Consider the following 19,336-nt stretch of genomic DNA (forward strand, 5'->3'; position numbering starts at 1 on the left):
TGGACAATTTTGAGCCTTTTGTCAAGTAACAGAAACAAATAAAAAAACTATTGTGCTTCATCATCAATGACCTTTCCTGTGGGGTATTCAGCCATACTCTTTTCCTTTGCGTATGTCTTCCTTCTGCATGATTCCAGCACACTTGGACTGAGAACTTAGGACACTGGCAGCAGCATCTTCCATTCCAGCTATATCTCACATATGCTAGGGGTGTTGTACTCATTGTAGTGCAATCCCTCTACGTCCACACCTTTCTTATTCCTGTTTATTTTTAGATCTTATGTAATAATCCTTCGTACACCATTTTCTGATTACTCCAGTTGCTTATTGAATCTTACAACTGTATATAGACATGATATTTCTTCCTCCCTGTGAGGATGAGTGGACCTCCAAGGGTGGACCCGCTGGACCGTGATAACGAACCTCTTCCGGGGTGAGCGGACCAGGTGGACCACCCCCCATACAGGGAGCGTTAGGGGCAGGCCCGAGAGAGACTATCACCACGGCAGCTGGTACCCGGGGACGGAACAAGAGACCTCAGCGAAGGACAAGGCAGACTGGTGGTAGACGGACAGAGCTGTGACACGGGAACACAGAGAGGGTGGAGAGTGGAGACACTGGCAGGGAGACACGGCTTGGACACAGGAACACGGACAGATGGTCATCACTGTCAGGAAGACACGGCTGGAACACAGGTAAGGGAACACGGGCAGGATATGGAGACACTGGAGAGCAGGCACTAGGAGAAAGCACATGGAGGGTGTGAGGGCACAGACAAGGCGACAAGGCAAGCAATAGAGAAGGCAAGGAGCGACAGAGGACATGGGGCCAGAATCACTTGTAAAGCACAAATGACGGTCAGGCACAGCCCAGAGGAAGAGGTGGCCTGATAAGCAGAGTGCGCAGAGGACTTCTGGGTCAGGAACCTCCAAGCCATGAAGCAGGCTGGGGAGGAGGCTGGGCTGACAGGCGTGGTTGCCTAGCAATGGGGTGCACGTGTGCCACTGAATTCAGTGCGCGCGCGCCCCTGACGGATGACAGGAGCAGGGGCCAGGGCGGGCGCACACCAGGACGCCGAGAGCCGGTGAGTACAGCAGGGCTCGAGGGAGGCGGCGCGATGGACGCAGGCAGCTGCAAAGAGACAGGAGCTGGAGGCGGCCGCAGCGGCGGCATGACACTCCCTCTACTATCCTCCCCCTTTATCCCACCTTTTTTTTTACTTGCATATTTCTTTTATTTGCATTTATTTATTTTGTTCTATCTTATTCCTCACCAATAGTTATACCGACGCCTCTACCTTGTGCCATTAATACACTGGTTACCCATCCACTCCAGAATCCAGTACAAACTTATTACCCTCACCCACAAAACTCTCCAAGGCTCAGCACCACCGTACATCACCTTCCTTGTCTCAGCCTACCATCCTACCCGTGCCCTCCGTTCTGCTAATGACCTGAGGTTAGCATCCTCAATAATCAGAACCTACCACTCCAGTCTCCAAGACTTTTCATGTGCTGCACCAATTCTTTGGAATGCACTACCCAGATTGATACGATTAATCCCCAATCCTTATAGTTTTAAGCATCCCCTAAAAATGCACTTGTTCAGACTGGCCCACCGCCTCAACATATTAACCTAATTATCCCTGTGTGGCACATTCATAATTTTTTTTTTGCCACATTCAGGTTCCTCACATCATGTTCTCACATGCTTTATGCATTTAATAGCCCTCTGTGCCTGTACTGTTACATACTTAGGCTGTTAACTGGTTCATGCAGCATACAGGAACACCCGATTTGTACACTATGGCTGGTCCGAACAATAAAAGCAATTGTTACCATTCACCTTTCATGTCTTGCCTTCTTCCTTATAGATTCTAAGCTTGTGATCAAGGCCCTCAGTCCTCTTGTTATCTGTATTGATCTGTGATTATTGTTATGCTGTAATGTCTGTCATTTGTCCAAGTCTCCTCTATAATGTAAAGTGCTGCGGAATATGTTGGCGCTATAGAAATAAAATTATTGCTATTATTATTATCTTTGCAAAATTGGCAAGTTTTTATCTTTGGTTAGTAAAACTGATGTAACTATGAAAAACGAAATTGCTAACTGGAAGTGAGCAAATCTTTTGAAATTCAAATTTTCCACAATTTTTTTTTTAAATTTCAGTGTGCACCAACCCCATTCTTTGGTAGTTTTGCAGTACTTGCAATTCACATTTTCACTATAAAGACGTGTAATACTCTGCTATCTCCTATATCTGTATTAAACTCATTTCAAGCTCTTTAATGCAAACACAGCTTTAGTCAAAGTCTTGGTTAAAATGACATCCACAAATATAGCTATAGGTAAATGTATAATAACTGGTGGCAACCAACAGCCTGTTCCTCACACCTTAATCTTCTTTACTGCTGTGCTGTGAGACAAAATCTGTACAGTTTGTTCAGTATTTTATTACTTTCTTTCCCTATCTCTTTCGTTAAGCTGTGAGCCGTGGTGTCTTCTAATTCTCCTGATTAATCATGTAATGTTGCTGTATTCCATGCTTCTACTTTTTAAAAGGCTATGATAGTCTCCCCTAATTGGATGTACTGTACCATTTGATGCGATAGTTTTTAGACATTAATGTTGATGCAATATTTTGCTTTGTGTAAAATGGGGGTGGACATTTATTTTGCAATTCGTACCAATTTAATAGAAAATTGTTGAATTTGATTGGCAAATGTCTTAAAATTCAAAATGAATTTGATTCACATTAAATTGATTTGCTCAGCTTTAAATCAAATTAGTGTCATCATCTAGCCTGATATTTAAAAAAAATATATATATATTTTACCAGAGTTATTGTACTTGCAACATGATTATGACTGTAGTATTACATGGTCTTAATTAATTTCAAGGTTTTATGTTTTTGTTTTTTTTTACACAGGTCTTAAGACTTTTGATCTACATAGAGAAGGACTGGATACTTTGATGGTAGCAGTAGATCATAAAAGAAATATTAATTTACAGTGGAAAATGCACAGTCATCCAATTGTTTCAAGTCTCTTATACATGGTCAAAGATAATGCTTTTGTCCATGAGCAGATAGATCGTCTAGCAGGAGGTTCCAATTACGTGATTGTCATTTGTTTGGGTCAACATTTCAGGCTTTTCCCAGTCCAAATATTTATTAGAAGAGTTATTCATGTACAAAAAGCTTTGATTCGCCTCTTCTTGAGGAGTCCTGATACCAAGGTCATCATCAAAACTGAAAATACAAGAAATGATGGTCTTGATTCCGAGAGATTCACTGACTTCCATGCTTACATCAACAGCATGATTTTGAAAGATGTCTTCAGAAATCTCTCTGTTGCTGTGATTGATGCTTGGGACATGACTGTCGCTCACAATACACATGATGTTCATCCTCCAGAACACGTAGTCAAGAGCCAGATAGAATTGTTCCTCACATATATTTGCTAATATTACTGAAAAAATAGCCATCTTTTGTTATTGGTGCCTCCTACTTACCATCTTCAATTTGGAATCCTAAATTTGAGACCTCTTGGTGGATGTGATGAGAAATGCTATAACCAATTCAGCTCAGGTTGACATTCTACTGTTACTTCCCCCTTGTGAAGATCTGAGATTGTGGGTTGTAATAATCACGTAAGCAGGTTAACAATGGAACTAAACACATGAAAGAAAACAGGTGACTACCACAGCTGCACACCTCTGGGAAATCAAGGCAATATCAGCTCCAGGGACACGTGTGCCAAACATGAAATAATGCTGAGTCAGTGTCCAAATTCACCATTCAATGAAGAAAATGGCACTCACCATCCCAGACAAATATCCTTTATTGTGGATTCACATAAACAAAGACAGGGCAGCTTATTGATGGAAACGTACTAGACGATGGCCGTTTCGTGCTACAAAGCGCTTCTACGGGTCCTAGGTGAGGAGGAAATGACGAGACTCATATACACGTACAGAGTTTCCTCTCCGCCTACGTCATCCAAATCAGTGGAGACCTCAAACAACCTGTGAAATGTCAGTGAACAACAAAAAAATAAAAGCAAGACTAACATCTATGAAACACATATACATTTTCTGATTAAAAACAATTTTCATGAGTTCCAAAAAAACAGACATATCAACTTTGTCATTAAATCCTGAAGCACCCTGAGCATGGGTACATATAATCCCCCTGGCTTCCTTCTTAAGCAGTATCTTATGGAGATCTCCTCCTTGTGCAGGCAATTTCACTACCTCAATCCCCACAAATCGCAATACCTCTGGGTTGCCAGCATGGGTTTCTCTAATGTGGTTAATTAGTCTAGGGACTAGGGACTTAACCAGAAAGAATAGAATTAAAATGCTCTCGTAAACAGACAAAAAGCGGACGAATGCTTTTGCCAATATAGTGATAACCACAGGGGCAAAAAGTAACATAAACAAGATAACAGGTACGAAATGAAATAAAATCACGTACCGCATATGAAATGCCCTCTATATTTAAATATTTTGTGGTTAGATGAAAATAACAAAATGAACAATTTCCAAACTTGAAATTACTCGCTGGTATGCTCTTCTTCAACCAGTTTTTTGATTCAGCCCTAATCCTTTTCTGTACTAATAGGTCTTTTAGATTATTTGTCATCCTATTAGTCACCAATGGACCTCTTGCTACCACGTCTGAGATTTCAGCCTCTTTCTCTAACAAATGCCAATTTTTATTTATCGCTGTCCTAATTTGTCTGTCCATAGGACAAAATTCAAAATTAAATATAAATCTATTGCCTTTCTTGTTCTGTGATGTTTTAATCTTCTTTCTCTGTGCAATAGAAAGGTTCCCAACATTAGAAGCATTAGCTCTATCTAAGACTGTATCCAAAACTGCTTTAGAGTAACCCCCTTTCAGCAAATCTACCGTATAAATCCAAATATTGTTCTCTAATATGCTCTGTATCATTATTAATTCCTTTTAAGCCAAGAAATTGGCTAGGTAGGGATTTCTTTAAATGCTGTGGATAGGCACTGTTAAAGTGCAGCAATGAGTTATTGGAGGAAGGCTTCCAAAAGACTTCTGTCTTCAGAAATCCCTCTGCCACCCTTACCTGCACATCCAAAAACTCCAACTCTCCACCACCAAATTTGGAGGTAAATCCCATATTCATGGTATTGGACACGTTCAAATACTTCACAAACTCAGAGAATGATTCCTGAGAGCCATCCCAAACCATGATTATGTCATCAACAAATCTCAGAAAAAGCCTAACATGTTTCAAAAAAGGATTGTTCATAGAATATATATTTCTCTTCAAAAACCGCTACGTACAAATTAGCAAATGTACATGCAATGAGGGTACCCATTGCGGTTCCCACCCTTTGCAGATAACAAGAATCCGAAAATTTGAAGGCATTATGTTTAAAAAAAATCTCATCCCTTCACAGATAAAATTGATGAAACCCTTACTATTATCTGTACTAGATAAAACTGCTCTAAGGCCTCTTTCACACATCAGGTTTTCGGCGTCAGGCGCGATCCGGCGCTTTTGACTAAAACCGGATCCGGCGAAATGCAATGCCGGATCTGGTTTCCCCCCCATTGACTTGCATTAGAGCCGGATTGAGCCGGATGGCCATGCGTTTCATCCGATTTTCGCCGGATCCGGCAATGTGACGCGATCCGGCGTCTGGAAAAAACGGCTACTGTAACGTTTTTTGTCTCCGGCGAAAAAGCCTATGAGCGCCGCAATGCGCCGGATCCTTTGACAGCCGGATCCGGCGGCCGGAACCGGTTTCTTTGGTCTGAGCATGCTCAGTAGCTCTGCCCACAGGACATATATAAAAGCAAGACAGTGGGACCCTCAGCCACACCCAACATGCCACCCAAGCCAAGAACCAGGAGCAGGAGAAGGCAGCAGACATCTGCAGCAGCAGCACCATCAGCACCACCCCAAATGGAGCAGCATGCTGAACAACGGGAGGGGAGTCCAGCAGCAGATTAGAGACGGTAATTATCAAATCCCCCATTCCTCCAAACTAGGGCTATGGAATATCAAGATATTCATTGGCCCTTTGTTTCTCTTTATTCAACAGCCGCCCAATAGATGCAGCAGCAGCAGCAGCAATGGCAGCAGCAGAAACACCACCCACAGCCATGGAGTCTGGCCATGAGGAAAACAGCACATCTTCTGGGAGCCCTCCCTCGCATCGTCAGCGTTTGACGGTAAGTTTTTATTTCCAAAATCCATCATCTCTGTAATATATGTGTATTCATTGCCTTTTATTTCAAAACAGGAATCACAAGATGAAGAGGAGCTCCCAGAAGAAGAAGGAAGGGGTGGACAGACACTTGGAGTGGGCTCACAATTGGTAAGTTTTTTGCATCAAAAGCAGAAACACAACATCACACTACACACAACACATAGAAAACAATGTTCTGCAGACCACACACAGCAAACAAATGCCTACATCCAAAGACATAACATTTTTTGTTTTCTTCTCTAGTCTTCCCAATCTGGTGCTCGGCCAAGAGGTCCTCGCAGTGCCTCCCAGGGTCGTCGGCGACAGCAACGCGGCGGTCACCAGCGTGTAAGTATAAATATTTTTGCTTTGTTTTTTTTGCACTTTTTATTTCATTTCTTTTGTGGAGGCTAATTATGTTATTTTTGTCTTTTTCTTACAGCCTTCACAGCATGCTCCCGACTCTGACGGTGAGGATGGAGGGATTGATGTGGACTGCCTCATCGATCTCGTCAGAGAAAGGGAGCCGCTCTGGAATATGGCTGACCGCCGCCACGCTGACCTGATCGTTACCCGACGACTCTGGGAGGAAATCTGTTCGCTCCTTGTGGACCGCTGGGAGGACCTCGAAGCTCGGGCCCAGATTAAAGAGCGTAAGTATATACAGTACCGGTTGCTTGATTTAAACCAGTGTTTCCCGAACTCCAGTCCTCATGGTCCCCACGGATCATGTGTTCAGGATTTCTATTTACTTTGGAAATCCTGAAAACATGACCCCTGGGGACCATGAGGACTGGAGTTTGGGAAACACTGATGTTGTATACTAACCACTTTGTCCTTTCTCGTTTCAGGGGAGAGAATTGTGAAGCGGTGGCGGTCTGTGAGGGATCGTTTCAAGAAGGAGTTCAATAAAGAGATGCGGGCCCCGAGTGGATCTGGAGGACGCAGGAGCAAGTACAAGTACGCACGAGCCCTGTCGTTCCTCCAGGAGACAATGCTCACCAGAAGGTAAATATTACACACCACATGTGACAAAAAAATGTTTAGATGTAACTTTTTTTTTTCAGCCAGGGCCATACCATGTCACTATTTTAATTGTTTTTTTTTCTCTTTATTTTACAGCACGGTGAGCAGCACTCGGGAGCCTGCATAATTGGACCCTTCTGAGGCGATCCCTGAGGAGACCGGCACCGAGGGACACTTCGACCGCCCCGGTACATCTGCACCTTCCCAGCTTTCCCACACATTCGACCCATCTGTCCCATCCACCAGCACAGGAGCATCGTGGCCGCCTACATTACATGAAGCTGCTGGTGAGGAGATCGCTTTCCCTTTACCCCACCCTTCTGCCACTGCCACCTCTAGTACACCTGCGGGTACTGGGCGGCAGCGGCAGAGGGGTCAGGAAAAGAGTTATGCGCCAGAGTTCTTGCATCTGAATGCATCTTTCCAGAACTGTCTAAAAGTCTTGTCAGAGCAAATCCCGCAGGCTTTCAGCAGATCAACTCCAGCATTCTGGAGGTGAAGACACTTCTGCAAACCATGCATTCAGAAGCAAGATCTTCGCCAAACCACACCTTTTTCAGGTCTGTTGTGGAGCGCATGGCAACACTATCTCCTACCCAGCAGATGCATGTAATGCATTCGTGCCACGGTGCTCTACAGCAGGTTACCTCCCAACCTCCACCTCCCACCACTGTAGTTCCTCCACCTGCACCCCCTCCAGCCACTTTCCATCCTCCCCCTCCTATTACATCTGCACCCCCTCCAGCCACTTTCCATCCTCCCCCTCCTATTACATCTGCACCCCCTCCAGCCACTTTCCATCCTCCCCCTCCTATTACATCTGCACCCCCTCCAGCCACTTTCCATCCTCCCCCTCCTATTACATACCAGCAACCTCCCCAGTACCAGCAACCTCCCCAGTACCAGCAACCTCCCCAGTACCAGACATCTCCCCACTGCCAGCAACCTGCCCCGTATCAAACTCCTTCCCCGTACCAAACTCCTTCCCCGTACCAAACTCCTTCCCCATACAACTTTCCATCAACATCATCTGCTCCTACAGTCCCTGCCCAACCCTCCACTCCACCGCCCACCACCTCTTCTGCCTCCCACATGTCCACCCATTCTGTAGCTTTTTCCACACCATCACCTCTAACTGTTCCTTCCCCACCACGATCCCAGTCCTCTCTCCACACTCCCATTGTCGAAGTGTCCCGCAGCCCCTCCAGCAGTATTTCCACCCCACACTACACAGATTTATGATGTGTTTTGTAATAAAAATGCCCAGTTGGTTTCAAACCTTTATTAAAAAAGTTTTTTTAACTTTAAAAAACAGTTTACAAAAAAAAAATATTTTAAATAAAAGTTAAATTATTGTTTACACTGGTTGTCTGTCATTTCTTTCTGCGGCGAAATATGTTTAAAAAAAGGTTAAATACAGGGTATTTAAAAGGTAAAAAGGTATTCAAAACCAGGTATATAACTGTGGGTAAATTTTAGCTTTTTGCCACAGTTGTGTTCCTGGTTGTGTTTGAAGCAAAGTATTTCACCTAAAAAGTTGTGTTTATTGTTGGTGATTTCCTAACAATGTACACAACTTTTGTTAAAAGGTGAAATACTTTGCATAAAACACAACCAGGTACACACCTGTGGCCTAAAGCTAAAAATAGAGACCATGACAAGAAAGCCAACTTTGGTTGGCAAAGGTATATACTGTTGGTACAGAAGGTACACAAGTTTGGTTAGGGCACAAATCTTTCACACTCTGTCATCCTGCCAGTGTACTCTGCCTTGAGGTGCTGTCATCCTGCCAGTGTATTCTGCCTTGAGGTGACATAAAGTATAGTGCAAAATTGTCCCTCATTACTGAAACCGTCACAGAACTTCTAGTGGTAATGTCATGGTAATCTTGCAAGGTGGTTTCTTCAGAGGTGTCCTCAATGGAAATGGGTTCCTTGCAGATAACAAAATTGTGGAGTACCACGCAAGCTTTGATCACCTCGTCCACAGTTTCTGTCTTGAGGTTGATCGCAGTCAATAGGACCCGCCATTTGGCTGTCAGAATACCAAAGGTACATTCAACCATTCTTCTTGCTCTTGTGAGGCGGTAATTAAAAATGCGTTTTGGTCTTGTCAATCCTCTGCTAGAGTACGGTTTCAAAAGGTGTTCTGAAAGCTGGAAGGCTTCATCCCCTACACAGACAAATGGCATAGGTGGACCAGATGTTTGCGGCAGCGGTCTAGGTGGTGGGAACTGGAAGGTGTTTCCATACAGTTTACGCCCCATGGCAGACAGTTTGAAAACTTGAGAGTCATTGGAGCGGCCATAGGCCCCAATATCAACCGCAATAAATTTGTATTCCGCGTCAGCGATGGCCATGAGGACAATTGAAAAATATTTCTTGTAATTGAAATATTCCGATCCCGATCCAGCTGGCTTTACAATGCGGATATGTTTCCCGTCCACAGCGCCCAAGCAGTTGGGAAACTGACATATCTGTTGAAACTTGTCAGCAATTTCAATCCACCTCTCTGTTGTGGGCTCTGGTAAAAACTCTTCAGCTAAGGAGTCCCACAGTGCACGGCATGTGTACTTCACAATTCCAGATATGGTGGAAATCCCGAGTCTGTACTGGAAATGCAGTGACGAAAGGGATTCTCCAGTTGCAAGAAATCTGTGGGGAATTAAAAAACAATAAATTAGTTTTAAATCACAGCATTACATACCAAAACTGAGCTATAACACTTGGAGATACAAACTACCACCAACAAGATTGCAGTGAAAGTGTGCTCTGATGCGATCACATCCAATAAATGTGGCTTACCTTAAAGTCACCATCAGACGCTCTGCGGGTGAAACAGAGAAGCGGCAATAGGTGTCCGCTTTTCTTATGAGGTGTGCAATGCGCTCCACCAAGTAATCAAAATTCTCCATTTTCATCCTAACATATCCAAAAAATTTATCCGGGTTTCGTCGAAGGTCCATGCAGAGTGTAGAATAGACCCCACGCGTCATTCTCTTGGCTGTGATGGGGTGGATCCACAAACGTCGTCTACGATGCCTGATGCACTGCTGTCTCGCTCTCTCCTTCTCCAGAACAATCACCCTCAAACGATTCGCCTCCGCTATAAAATCCGCCAAATTCTTCAAAATATTTCCAATGACAACATCCATCTTCGCCAGTAACTTGCTCTTCTCTCCAACCTGCACTTTCTCCTCTACAACCTGTCAAAGAAGGGCTGTAGGAACATGCTATATATACACTCACTGGCCACTTTATTAGGTACACCATGCTAGTAAGGGGTTGGACCCCCTTTTGCCTTCAGAACTGCCTCAATTCTTCGTGGCAAAGATTCAACAAGGTGCTGGAAGCATTCCTCAGAGATTTTGGACCATATTGACATGATGGCATCACACAGTTGGCGCAGATTTGTCGGCTGCACATCCCTGATGCGAATCTCCCGTTCCACCACATCCCAAAGATGCTCTATTGGATTGAGATCTGGTGACTGAGGAGGCCATTTGAGTACAGTGAACTCATTGTCATGTTCAAGAAACCAATCTGAGATGATTCGAGCTTTATGACATGGCGCATTATCCTGCTGAAAGTAGCCATCAGATGTTGGGTACATTGTGGTCATAAAGGGATGGACATGGTCAGCAACAATACTCAGGTAGGCTGTGGCGTTGCAACGATGCTCAATTGGTACCAAGGGGCCCAAAGAGTGCCAAGAAAAAATTCCCCACACCATGACACCACCACCACCAGCCTGAACCGTTGATACAAGGCAGGATGGATCCATGCTTTCATGTTGTTTACGCCAAATTCTGACCCTACCATCCGAATGTCGCAGCAGAAATCGAGACTCATCAGACCAGGCAACGTTTTTCCAATCTTCTACTGTCCAATTTCGATGAGCTTGTGCAAATTTTAGCCTCAGTTTCCTGTTCTTAGCTGAGAGGAGAGGTACCCAGTGTGGTCTTCTGCTGCTGTAGCCCATCTGCCTCAAAGTTCGACGCACTGTGCGTTCAGAGATGCTCTTCTGCCTACCTTGGTTGTAACGGGTGGCAATTTGAGTCACTGTTGCCTTTCTATCAGCTCGAACCAGTATGCCCATTCTCCTCTGACCTCTGGCATCAACAAGGCATTTCCGGCCACAGAACTGCCGCTCACTGGTTTTTTTTTCTTTTTCGGACCATTCTCTGTAAACCCTAGAGATGGTTGTGCGTGAAAATCCCAGTAGATCAGCAGTTTCTGAAATACTCAGACCAGCCCTTCTGGCACCAACAATCATGCCACGTTCAAAGGCACTCAAATCACCTTTCTTCCCCATACTGATGCTCGGTTTGAACTGCAGGAGATTGTCTTGACCATGTCTACATGCCTAAATGCACTGAGTTGCCGCCATGTGATTGGCTGATTAGAAATTAAGTCTTAACACACAGTTGGACAGGTGTACCTAATAAAGTGGCCAGTGAGTGTAGTTTTCCAGTAGCCAATCCCGTTCGGAAGGCCACAAGGGTCAATTTTAAAAACCGGATCCGGCGTAATCCGTCGAAAAACGGATAGAAAAACGGATGAACCGGATGAGATGGATCCGGTTTTGTCTGTCAAGAAAAAGACGGATCCGGCAGAAAACCGGATCCGTCACATCCGGTTTTACTAAACATTTGCCGGATCCGGCGTTCCGGCACGACGCCGGATCGCGCCTGACGCCGAAAACCTGATGTGTGAAAGTAGCCTAATTGCCTCCACCCTTTCTCCTTGTGGCATTGTTGTATATAAGCTTTCTTTGTCTATTGATACCAATAAGAAATTATCCTGCCAATCAAATTCACTCAAAGCAAAGAAAATTTTTTTTTTGTATCTTTGATGTAAGACGCTACCGATTTCAAAAGGGGATGGAGCAACCAATCAATATATTTCGACAACGGTTCTGACAATGAACCTAACCCAGAAACAATGGGGCGTCCAGGAGGGCGAGACAGAGATTTATGAATCTTTGGTATAGGGTACCAATGGGATCTGCAGGGAAATTCTGGCAAGTTTTTCTGCCTGTCTGCGAGATAAAACCCCATTTTCGACCTGTTTTCTAAGGAAAGTTTTCAACTCATTTTTAAACTTACTGGTAGGGTCAGCTTTTACTGGTAGATATGTGATAATTTCAGACAATTGTCTATATGCTTCCTCTAAATAATAATCTCTAGACAACAAAACTGTATTGCCCCCTTTATCAGCCCTTCTAACTATGGTATCTTTCCAATTTTTAATTGTAAAAAGAGGTTTACATTCTGCACTAGACAAATTAGAGGGCATTTTAGGATAGATCAAAGCCTCAATGTCTCTCACAACTTGATCTGCAAAAAGGTCAATGGCATTCCCTGGAGAAACAGGGGGCATAAAGGATTATTTAATCCCTCCCATAAACGGACTCACTGCTGGCTGACTGATTACCTCAGTTGAACTCCCTACGGGTCTGGATAAACTACATTACCCCCCCACCCCCTCCACTACCTCTTCTCATACAGCACTCAAGGAATCTTCAATTAACCCAGACATCGTAAAGCCTAAAGGCCCCACAGAGCAGGGTGAATCTCCTTCTGCAGTTAGAGTGTTTAATGATTTACAGTAGATGAAGCAAATGACTTATAAAGAAGAATCTTTCTAGTAGCTTTAAACATTTCAATTTTGAAATCAACCAAATTAAATTCCCTGGCAAACAAAAACCCAAATCCTTAGACAAAACCGACACACAAGCAGAGTCCAACACATGGTCTGTCAAATTAATTATCTGAGTGTCAGTGGAATTAGTCCCTTTCATTTACAGGACACTTGTTTCCTCTTGTGATAAAGATTGATATTTCTTCCTCCTGCCCCCTCTACTGGATTTCCACCTAAAGGGGCCATCAAATTACTATCATTAGGAGCCAGAGGGTTGTCTGAAATTTCCATGTCATCATTTAACCCCTTCATGACCGGAGCTTTTTTCGAATTTTCGTTTTCGTTTTTCGCTCCCCTCCTTCCGAGAGCCATAACTTTTTTATTTTTTTTGTCAATATGGCCACGTGAGGGCTTATTTTTTGTGGGATGAGTTGTACTTTTGAAAGACATTATTGGTTTTAGCATGTCGTGTACTCGTAAGCGGGAAAAACATTTCAAGTGCGGTGAAATTGCAAAAAAAGTGCAATCCCACACTTGTTTTTTGCTAGGTTCAATAAATGCAAAAACTGACCTGCCGTTATGATTCTGCAGGTCATTACGAGTTCATAGACACCAAACATGTCTAGGTTCTCTTTTATCTTTTATTGCAAAGTTTTCTAAAAAAAAAAAATGTGCAATTTTCCGAGACCCATAGCGTCTTCATTTTTCATGACCTGGGGTCGATTGAGGGCTTATATTTTGTGGGCCAAGGTGAAGTTTTTAATGATACCTCATATGTGCAGATACATTCTTTTGATCGCCCGTTATTGCATTTTAATGCAATGTCTTGGCAACCACAAAAACATAATTCTGGCGTTGAATTTTTTTATCGCTACGCCATTTATCGATCAGGTTAATGCTTTTTTTATTGATAGATTGGGCGATTCTGAATGCAGCGATACCTAATATGTGTATGTGGGATTTTTTTAATAGTTTTACATTGATTGGGGCGAAAAGGAGGTGATTTGAACTTTTATTTTTTTTTATTTCTAAACATTTTTTTTACTTTTGGCATTTTTTAATAGCCTCCATAGGAGGCTTGAAGCAGGCACAACCCGATCAGATCAGCTCTGCTACATATGGGCGATGGGCAGATCGCCCATATGTAGCAGATTTACTGCAGTACTTTGAGCACCGGGCGACGCTCAAAGTGATCTGCCTGCAACAACCATAGAGGTCTCTACGAGACCTCTGGTTGTCCAGGCAACACTTCGCCGACCCCTGGCGGCCAGAAGCTCTAGTTAAATGACCGCTGTCAGCACTTGACAGTGGGATTTAACTAGTTAATAGGCACGGGCGGATGGCGATTCCACCCACGCCTATTGCGGGCATATGTCAGCTGTTCATAACAGCTGACATGTCGCGGCTTTAAGGTGGGATCACTGCCGGAGCCCACCGCAAAGCAGGGGAGTCTGACTGCTGACGTACTATCCCGTCAGCAGTCAGAAAGGGGTTAAACTAGAGTCCGAATCAGTTGTTAAATAATCTTTTCTAGTCCTTCTATTATTTCTCCTAAAAGAGGAATTAATGCTCTTTTTCTTTTGTCACATTTTGTTCTTATTCCATGAAAAATATTACCTGAATCAAAGTCATTTTTATCCCTAATAGATTTGACCCGTTTGCCATGTTTAGTTTCCATCTTGATAGGGATTCATTTCTTGTTCAATCTGCTATTAAATGACACCCATTGATTGTCAGTGTACCAAGAGCGTAATTCATTTTTATTTTTTTCCAAATTTACTTCAGTGTAATTAATATTGTTATATTTTTAACACCAACTGTAGCAGACTTTTATAACATTGTAGAAATATATTGTCCCATTCTGAAATAAAATCTTTATTATCTTTAAAATGAGAGATCTCCTTGTACTCTCTCAACCCACGGGGCACACTTCCACATTCATTATAGAATTTAAGTGAATTGTTAGTTCAGAACAATCTTACCTCGCGACCAGCCAGGTTAATTGCTTTAAATTCTAAAGCTTTCGTACTGTAATTCATCTTGTTGCTCACACTTGAGAAAATGCGATTCCACATTAACTCTCCCTGCTTGTAATCCATCGGATTGGAGTGAGATCTCCATAAGATACTGCTTAGGATGGAAGCCAGGTGGATTATACCTACCCGTTTTCAGGGTACTTCAGGATTTAATGACAAAGTTGATATGTCTGTTTTTTGTAACTCATGAAAAATGTTTTTAATCAGATAATGTATATGTGTTTTATAGATGTGGTCTTGCTTTTATTTTTTTGTTGTTCACTGAGATTTCATAGGTGGTTTGAGGTCTCCACTGATTTGGATGACATAGGAGGAGAGGAGACCCTATACGTCATTTTCTCCCCACCTAGGACCCATAGAAGCGCATTGCAGTGCGAACGTTTCCACCAGCAAGCTTCCCAGTCTTTGTTCATTTGTCTTGGACGGTGAGTGCCATTTTCTTCATTGAATGGTGAATTTTAACAATGGAACTATTTTTAATTCCTTATGTCCATGGTCTTACTGTAGTGACCCAGTCCAGAGTGAGTCTGTCCCTTTAAGCAATCCTGAATTGTGAGTAGCTTCTGTACACTACTGCTCACTCTCTAACTGCCCCTCTACATTATTCCCTGCATTTGTGAGCTGTAATTCCTTATCTCTAATCACCTCCATTTTAGATGCAATGCATTTTTCGTTTGCTGTGTTCTGTCACCATCTAATGGTGAAATTGTACAATGACTCATAAGTATTGTTTTGTAAGGATCTGAGATGTGAATTTGGTTTCCTATTGGCCAGCTCCTAGTCACATGGACAATAGGAGGAGTTGCTTTCCAGGCAAGTCTAGAATGTTCTTTAATCTGAGAGATGCCTTCAGGGAGAGCAGAACACACGTGGAGGATGTTTTTACCTCAAGATCTCCTGCAGGCCTAGAAGCCGGAATTCCCTCTCGAACCTGTACAGACATCACTCTAAAGTTTTTCTGACTGGATTCACCACAGTTTTCACACTCACCTATAAGTACTTGTGCACGTGCCGTGACACATTGTGGAGCTAACCCAGGGTACAGGTCTGTAACCTCTAATTGCTGCGTCTACCTCCTTCTGTATAATATCAAAAGACACAGTCCAGTGCTCTTAAAGCTCCAGACCCCAATCACATCTCAGCATCTTAGTGTGAACTTTAATTGTCGTAGACTACCCATGAGAGACCGTCAATGGGGAATTAAAGTTGGCAGTGAGAGGAGGACAGGAAACCCACCTACAGTGCCCATTTGAATGCCAAAAGCATCAATTCTTATTACTTAAGCTTGTCAGCCTTAATTTACTTCATAATACTAGTTACGCACTGAAAAATGGGGGTTATTTGGCTAAAGTTGTGGGGGGGTAGGGCTGGCTCCAGGTTTTCATGTGCCCTGGGCGAAAGAGCGCCCCTTTAACACGTACCACAACTCATGATGCTCCGATACGGCAGAGAAATAGCTGTATAGTACAATGAAAAATACTTCACTTTTTATATCTCATGACGAGGCACATCTATTTCTCCATACAGAATCATTGGTCCCATATAATGTTTGAAACAGTATATGATGAGCTCCACATAATGCTACAGTATATGTTGGTCCCCATGGATGAAGCTCCACTGTCTTATGGGCCCAAATAATGCTCCAAACATAATGGGCCCCATTTCTAATGCTCTAGTGTATAATGGGCCCTGTAAATGCTGCTCCAATGTCTGATGTCCACCTTTGGAATGTTCCAGTGTATGGTGGGCCCCATCTATCATTCTCCAGAGTATAGAGCTCCCCAAAAATTGCTGTCCCAAGATTGAAAACAATGAAATAAGTCTCCTCGCTAGGGAATCCCTGTACTAGTCTGGACTCCTCGTCGTCCCCATCTTCCATCTCACTGCACAGTATTTCAACCTTGCAAGTGCTGTGATCCTGAGCAAGCAGGGGGGGCCCACTAGTTGGCGACGGCACTGGCACAGGGCCCCTGATAGTATGGTGGTGTGTCTGACAGCGGGTGTGCCGAACCTGCACTTTCATCTGCAGCTTCCTCTTTGTCACCATGTAAGATGGAACTGTATATGAGAAGGGTAACCTGAGTTTCATCAGGGTCAGATTCAGGCCGTGTAGCGTGCGAGGGGAATGTAGTGGTCTGGGTCAATGTACCAGCAGATTCATCGAGCAGTGGCTGGGCATCAGTGCACTTGTGTCGCCCCCAGGAGTACGGTCGCCACAGTGGCATTACCTTCCTCCTAGGGAGTGTGATGTCATGCTTGTGAACAACGAAGGATCTCTCTAGCAGGTTAACTGATTGGGCGGCGTTATTCCCACGAGTCACGACCCTCCAAACAGCGTTCATGAAGGCAAAGTGTTTGTTTTACGTGGGCAGTGTGGTTGCAAAGCTGAACCTTAAAGGAATGTCTAGAAGGGCACCACCAGGAGTGGAGCCCACGGCGTAATTTGACTCAACACGGGCAACCTCAACCATCCAGCAACAAAAAAGATGTGCAAGCTTAATTCCGTTAACGAATGAGACTCCATCATGCCCCGCGGTCCAAGTCCGGCTTACTAGAGGGACACGTGAGGCTCTGGCACATGAGATTGGCCAATAACTGGTGTGTCATGCCCTTACATGTCCGTGGCTGCATGTGCGCTACACTGAAAAGGCCAGCGTTTGTCGCTTACAGGTGCAGATAACCCGCTGAACAACGTTAGTGATGGGGATCTGGGATTACAATTATTACCCGCGAGCGATGATTTCCCAGTAAGTGCAGGTCAACCGCAGTTCCGGAATTAGGCCTAACCGTCATTCCTGAAAAATGAAAAACTTACGTGTGCAAACCACAGGTGCTGTAGCTTGCTTAACAGCTCGTCAGCCGTTCTCAGGCCCAGTATGGATTACACGTGATTGCACAAAGGTGAGAAAGGGTACCGTATCCCCGGATAACATGTATGGATAGCATAGTGTACACATTCAAAATATATGTCTATAGATCAGGAGGCAGGCTCAGACAGTGTCAGGCCCAGTATGGATTACACGTGATTGCACAAAGGTGAGAAACGGTACCGTATCACCGGATAACATGTATGGATAGCATAGTGTACATATTCAAAATATATGTCTATAGATCAGGAGGCAGGCTCAGACGGTGTCAGGCCCAGTATGGATTACACGTGATTGCACAAAGGTGAGAAAGGGTACCGTATCACCGGATAACATGTATGGATAGCATAGTGTACACATTCAAAATATATGTCTATAGATCAGGAGGCAGGCTCAGACGGTGTCAGGCCCAGTATGGATTTGACGGCCCAGACTACACAGCGGAAGAGCAGGGAGAGGTAAAGATTGCAAATGCTGGGGCCCTGCCCAAGCAAGGGGGGCCCACTCGTGGGCGTCGGTACTGGCACTGGGCCCATCATAGTACGGCTGTGTGTCTGACGGCGGGTGTGCACCACCACCGTCAGAGACACTTGATTGCACAATGAGGGACCCTGTGCCAGTGCCCGCCCAAGAGCCGGCCTACCCACCTGTCCAGGGCAACGGCACTCGCACAGTTTCGTGTGCTACGTGGTGACCCCGGCCATGGGGGGGGAGGCAGCACAGTTAGGGAGTTTTAGAAAGTGGCATATGTTGATGTTGGACATTCAGCTGATGCAAAAGGCATAATTGTTCAAGTCCCAGGAAGAGGGGGACCAAAGAAAGCCATTTTTCTGTCACCCTATGTGTCATCAGGGGAAGGTGGGACAAAATCCTTGGAAACCCATGCATGGTTCATTTTAATGAAGGTTAGATCATCCACATTTTGGGTTGACAGACGGGTCCTTTTTCTGTCAGGATTGATCCAGCTGCACAGAAGACTCTTTCCGATAGCACACTTGCAGCTGGGCAAGCGAGCTCCTGTAAGGCATATTGTGCCAATTCAGGCCAGGTGTCCAGTTTAGCGGCCCAATAGTCAAAGGGGAATGACCTGTGTGGGAGAACATCGATATGGGAGGAAAAGTAGTTTGTAACCATAGTTGACAACTGCTGTCTCCTGTCACTTTCCATCGATGCAGTATTACCAGTTGTGTGAGCGGTACTTGAAAAATCAGTACACAACATTGTCATGAAACCCCTGTCTCCAACGCCACTTCTGCTGTGTGCACCACGAACACCTCTGCCAAGCTGCCCCCAGTCCGTACGGCTCGTGTGAGAGCCATCACCGCTGCTGTGTGCTGGGAATGCCTTAACCAAACGGTTTACCAGAGTTGCTTGTTTATTAGCCAATATTAGGTCAAGGTTCTCGTGTGGCATGATGTTTTGTAATTTGCTTATATAGCGTGGATCCAGGATGCTGGCCAACCAGTAGTCGTCATTGTTCATCACTTTGGCAATGCGGGGGTCCCTTTTTAGGATCTGCAAGGCATAATCTG

At 44.2% G+C, this 19,336-nt stretch overlaps 1 protein-coding gene across 1 annotated transcript in view; it reads left to right on the top strand.

The window, feature by feature from the left end:
• Positions 1-4,788, top strand: part of LOC141086567 (NXPE family member 2-like) — a 124,463-nt gene extending 119,675 nt beyond the window's left edge. Inside the window, exon 3 of the mRNA XM_073572714.1 lies at positions 2,929-4,788. Coding sequence (XP_073428815.1) covers positions 2,929-3,464 — 536 coding nt within the window. The 3' untranslated portion in view covers positions 3,465-4,788. The remainder of the gene's footprint in view (positions 1-2,928) is intronic.
• Positions 4,789-19,336: the final 14,548 nt, after the last annotated feature.

The sequence above is a fragment of the Dendrobates tinctorius genome, unplaced genomic scaffold (genome assembly GCF_039654945.1).
Source record: "Dendrobates tinctorius isolate UK_male_01 unplaced genomic scaffold, ASM3965494v1 ptg000032l, whole genome shotgun sequence".
Lineage (NCBI taxonomy): Eukaryota > Metazoa > Chordata > Amphibia > Anura > Dendrobatidae > Dendrobates > Dendrobates tinctorius.